The sequence below is a fragment of the Lithobates pipiens genome, unplaced genomic scaffold, assembly GCF_037356315.1.
Source record: "Lithobates pipiens isolate NorthernLeopardFrog02 unplaced genomic scaffold, aLitPip1_a1.2 Scaffold_8, whole genome shotgun sequence".
Taxonomy (NCBI): Eukaryota; Metazoa; Chordata; class Amphibia; order Anura; family Ranidae; genus Lithobates; species Lithobates pipiens.
In genome coordinates this window covers 645,691,380-645,696,428 of record NW_027507903.1, presented here as the reverse complement: position 1 = coordinate 645,696,428, position 5,049 = coordinate 645,691,380, and the positions used below count along the sequence as shown (strand labels likewise).

General features: G+C 46.7%; 1 protein-coding gene across 1 annotated transcript; it reads left to right on the top strand.

Annotated features, from left to right (window-relative positions):
• The first annotated feature begins 330 nt into the window (after positions 1-330).
• Positions 331-1,944, top strand: LOC143961658 (E3 ubiquitin-protein ligase TRIM39-like). The gene has a single exon (XM_077470979.1). The coding sequence runs from the start codon at positions 352-354 to the stop codon at positions 1,924-1,926; it is 1,575 nt and encodes a 524-aa protein (XP_077327105.1). The 5' UTR covers positions 331-351; the 3' UTR covers positions 1,927-1,944.
• Positions 1,945-5,049: the final 3,105 nt, after the last annotated feature.

Here is a 5,049-nt window from a genome sequence, read left to right as displayed (position 1 = left end):
CGCATTTAGCCACATTTAGCCCGCTTGGTGTCTGAAACGTCAGTAACTTTGGCGTCTGAACTCATTTTTTTGCCTTCAAAGAAAAGCCTATAAATGCAACTGCCTAAAAAATGACATTAAACAAACCTGTGTACATGTACACATAAGATAACATTGGATGAGTTCAGGGGCAGTTGAAAATCTCTCAAAGTTGGGAGGTTTGATTATCTTTACTACTGTGGAAAAAAAACCTTCCTTTTCAGTACTGATCTGGATCAACCTCGCCCTGAGTAGGAGGACGTGACCCTCCCAACTGCATTCTTCTCCGGTGTCAGAGACTTTCACTTTAATTTCTCTCTTCTACTGTCAGCGATGGCGTCTGCTAACCTGAGAGCTGAGTTGGAATGTTCCGTCTGTCTGAACATTTATACAGATCCTGTAAACCTGAGATGTGGACACAACTTCTGCCGGGTCTGTATTGATCGTGTGCTGGATACACAGGGGGGGTCTGGAGGATATTCCTGTCCTGAATGCAGAGAGAAGTTTCCGGATCGTCCTGCACTGCAGAGGAACATAACACTACGTAACATAGTGGGGAATTTCCTGTCTGCTCAGCCACATCAGGAGGAGTCCGGGGTCTTCTGTACTCACTGTGTGGACTATCCCGCGCCTGCTGTTAGATCCTGTCTGCACTGTGAGGTTAGTCTGTGTGATAAACACCTGAGAGTCCACAAAAAGTCCCCAGAACACGTCTTATGTGACCCCACCTTGTCCATGGAGAGCAGAAAATGCTCCGTCCATAACAAGATCCTGGAGTATTACTGCACTGAGGATGAAACCTGTATCTGTGTGTCTTGTAGTTTGGCTGGAGAACATCGAGGACACCAGGTGGAGATGCTGGATGAGGCTTCTGAGAATAAGAAGAAGACTCTGAGGAATGTTCTGCAGAAACTTCTGACAAAGAGAGAGGAGATGGAGGAAAGAGTCCAGAGTCTGCAGGAACACAGGAGGAAAATAGAAGAAAAAGCAGCTGGTGACACCAAGAGAGTCACTGCCCTGTTTAGAGATCTCAGGAGACGTCTGGAAGACCTGGAGAAGAGAGTCCTGAGGGAAATCTCCGGGAGGGCAGAGCGGATCTCCATCTCCATCCGGGATCTGGAAATAAAGAAGGAGGAGCTGTCCAGGAAGTTGCGTCACATTGAGGAGCTGTGTAACGTGACGGATCCACTGACTGTCTTACAGGAATCAGACACAGGTGACTTGTGTGATACTGAGGATGGAGATAATGAGGACAGAGAGAGACATGAGGAGCTCCTCCATGATGGAGGGGGTCTGGATGTGGATGGGATATCACACACATTACACACATTATCTGATATAATAACAGAGGTAAATGTATCCTCCTATATACAGGGAGCTGCAGACATATTACTGGATGTAAATACAGCTCATAATAATCTCCATATATCCGATGACAGGAAAACTGTATCCAGGTCAGATAGAAAACAGAATCGTCCAGAAACACCAGAGAGATTTCAGGATTATTCTCAGGTGTTGAGCAGTCGGAGTTTCTCCTCAGGGAGACAAAACTGGGAAGTGGATGTCGGGGGGTCAAACAGATGGATAGTTGGGATGTGTTACCCCAGTATAGACAGGAGAGGAGGGCAGTCAGTGATTGGAAATAATAAGAAGTCCTGGGGTTTGTACAGGGATGGTGATCAGTATAAGGTGATACATGACAGGAAAGGGATCCTCTTACCCCTCAATATCTCCAGTAACAGAGTCAGGATAGATCTAGATTATGGGGTCGGACGGATCTCCTTTTATGATCTGTGTGACCCGATCCGACATCTCCACACCTTCACCACCACCTTCACTGAGCCCCTCCATGCTGGGATATGTGTATGGAGAGGTTGTATAAAGATCTGTGGGGGGAATAGGAAATAATAGTAATAGGGAGAACTCTGCCCAGAGACTAATGATGCCACAGGGATGGGTAGTGGGATTGGTAGAATTTTCAGCCAATAGGATAAAGCAGTGGGTGGGACTTCAGTCAGTGCCCTGCAGTTTTTTCTTCTATTTGTGATTTCTCCCTCTGTCACTCCCTGTGATTGGGTAGGAGATCTCTCCAGTTACTGGAGTAACAGTGAATGACATGTTCCTATTTGTCAGTAAAGAGGGGTGTGGCCTATCTATCTATATAATTATCTATCTATCTATCTATCTCATGACAATTACTTTCATTGTAATCATTAAACAGAAAGTTATCACAGTGTGTGACATCAGCAAACTCCTCCTCTGGCCCCTCCCCCTATTCCCTGCCTCTCCCCCACATGCAGTCGCTCTGTGCGGGGTGCAGTGCGGTCGCTGTGATTGGATAGGATGGGGTCCCCTCTCCTCTCTTTCCTCCTCCTATTCCATACAATCTATACTAAATAGAGATGAAAAGAAATGTAACAATCTCAGAGGAAATATATGAAGAAGGGATCTAGAGATTTACTGCTAAGACAATAAAATGTGATGTATCATTAAAGTTTATGTCCACCCATAATGTTTTCTTTTCTTAGTTTTGGATGGAGGGGGAGAATTAGAACCCCTGTCCGGTTTTTACTGCTATCCAGGTCTCCATTTTACCAAGCAGGAAGTGAGGGGAGCTCTCCACAATTGTAATAAAATCTGACTGGGGCTCTAGCCCTTCCCCTATTCTACTAAAAGTGTATGTCTGGGTCCCCTTTGCTGATTTCCTCTCACTTCCTGCCCGGTACAATGTTGTCAGCAGGACAGGAAGTGAGGGGAATCCCCAGATATCAGTAAAAACTCAACAGGGGTTCTAATCCTCCCTCACTCCATCCAAAACTATAAAGAAAAGTTCTTAGCATGGCATAGACTTTAATAGAATGTATCAGTAATATAATAGTGTCGGTGTCACTGTTATCAGCACTGAGATGTATATTGCTGTGCAGCATGTTCTCCGGTCTCACCCTCATCTTCCCCACCAGAGAGGACAATACCTTACAGAGACACGGCACACATCAGGCTGGTAATACGTAGAATATACAGGAAGACAGAGAGGGTGAGACCAGAGAACACGCTCAGGGCTGCTGTTAGAGATCATGGGGCCTCGTACATTACCTGACAGGGACTCCCCAGCCTGGATGGGTGTGTGGGGTCAGGTGTATGTCTTTGAACACGGCTTCAGCCGCATGAACAAATTCATGCAGCCAGACTACCTGTGGGAAGGAACCCTTAATTATGTTTTTTTTACAATTTATTTTTGTTTTATTATTTAAATTTTTTAACAGCCCTGTGTGTGGGGGGCTTTTGTGAAATATCAGGGGTCCATACAGACCTCTGATGATACACTCTTTAGGCAGAAGAAGAGATTGAGGACAGAAATCCCCACTTCTTTCTCTGGAGCTGAAGCTGCAGGAAATGAATGAACAGGAAGTGTTCTGTACAGAGGCTTACTGTTCATTCACCAACCGAAGCATAGTAAGCACAGTTTATCATGCTTCAGTTTTGAATAAACACAGAAGTGATCACTATCAATCACTCACTGTGTTCAATGAGAAAAAGAAGGGGCTGATAAATATGACATATTTACTGGTCCCCCTTTGTGCCCGCAGCAGCTGACAGCCAGCAGGAGAGAGAGGAGGAGAAGCTGGCGGAGCTGTGGGGAGAAGAGGGCCACCATGAGATTAGAGCTGTGTGGAATGGAGATTGGGGACAGGAGTGGGTTGATCAGAGCAGTGGGGGTCCAGTCTCTGAAACCGATCCCCCTGTGGCTCCCCCTGCAGCAGCTGGTGGGAAGGAGAAGTCATCTGCACTGTGGGGGAGATGGTGGGGGCTCTTGCCTGTGATCAGCAGCTTTTTGAACTGCCTGCACCATAAAGCTGCCCAGACCCCATACAGGAGGGCCGGTTCTACCCCCTCTGTGGCCCTGAACACGCTGAACACCAATATACATCTCAGTGCTGCTAACAGTCACACCATCTGATTGGTTGCTCCGGGTCTCACACTCTGCACTACTGTGCTGAATAAGAAGAGATGTATTATGGGAAAAAGGAGAACACGGGGTTCATCTGTTACTTTATCTTTCTGAAAGCCTACGAGGGAAGCCGGGGGCCCAAATACTGTATATGATATTGTCTGGAGGCCACAAAAATATCACATTGCCTGGGGGCTCCAAATATATCATATGGCTTGGGAACACAAGTATGTGTCATTCTCTAGGGTTCCTCAAATTTGCCCCAGTCCCTGGGGGCCCAAATATGTCCCATTCTCTGGAAGCCTAAAAAATATAACTTTGCCTGGGGCCCCCAAACATTTCCAAGGGTCTGGTGGCAGGGCCGAGCCAAAGAGTTGCAGAAGAGGCGGCCAACTTGGGTACTTCAGTGGGATGGGGGCACAAAAATGTCAGAACCTTCAACCTATACTGCTCTAGTTCACAGCTCATGGGGGGAGGACAGTTTGATTTTTTGCCTTGGGGGTAAAAGGACTCTGGGGCCCCAAGTGTGTCTCAATACCTAGGGACCCTATATGAGGCTTTATTTATTTTTTTGGAGACCCAAGTATATCACATTGTTTTGGGACCCCAAATGGTCTTAAAGAGACTCTGTCACTTGTCCACTCAGGGCCCATCCCGACCTCTTTATATTCCCCAATATTGCTCTCCTCTGCTGCTCCATCCCCTCCACCGTATAGGTTCCATGTTGGAATATGTCAGAGCTTACACGGGATTGATGATGTCACCTTTCACCCTCCTCATGTGACAGTATTCAAGCCTGGTGATTGGTTGCTTCGCCTTGAACATTGTATGCTGGGAGAAGATCACATGATCCCTCATACCCGGGAAATTGGGAACCTATCAAGGGCTTTGATGGAGCAACAACATATTGGGGAACAGCAAAGGAGAATATATAGGGGGGCTTGGAGGATTTTCAAGAGAACCTCTCACTTTACCCTGAAAGGACAAAGTGGCGGAGTCTCTTTATCCCGCCTCTGGGCTGGCCAAAGGTTCCTCAGTCAGTATGACTATATTCAGTGGTAAGAGGTGATGGGGTGCACTGA

What these genes read in the sequence shown, in the direction of transcription:
- LOC143961658 (XM_077470979.1), top strand. Translation starts at nt 352, where the DNA reads ATGGCGTCTGCTAACCTGAGAGCTGAGTTGGAATGTTCCGTCTGTCTG.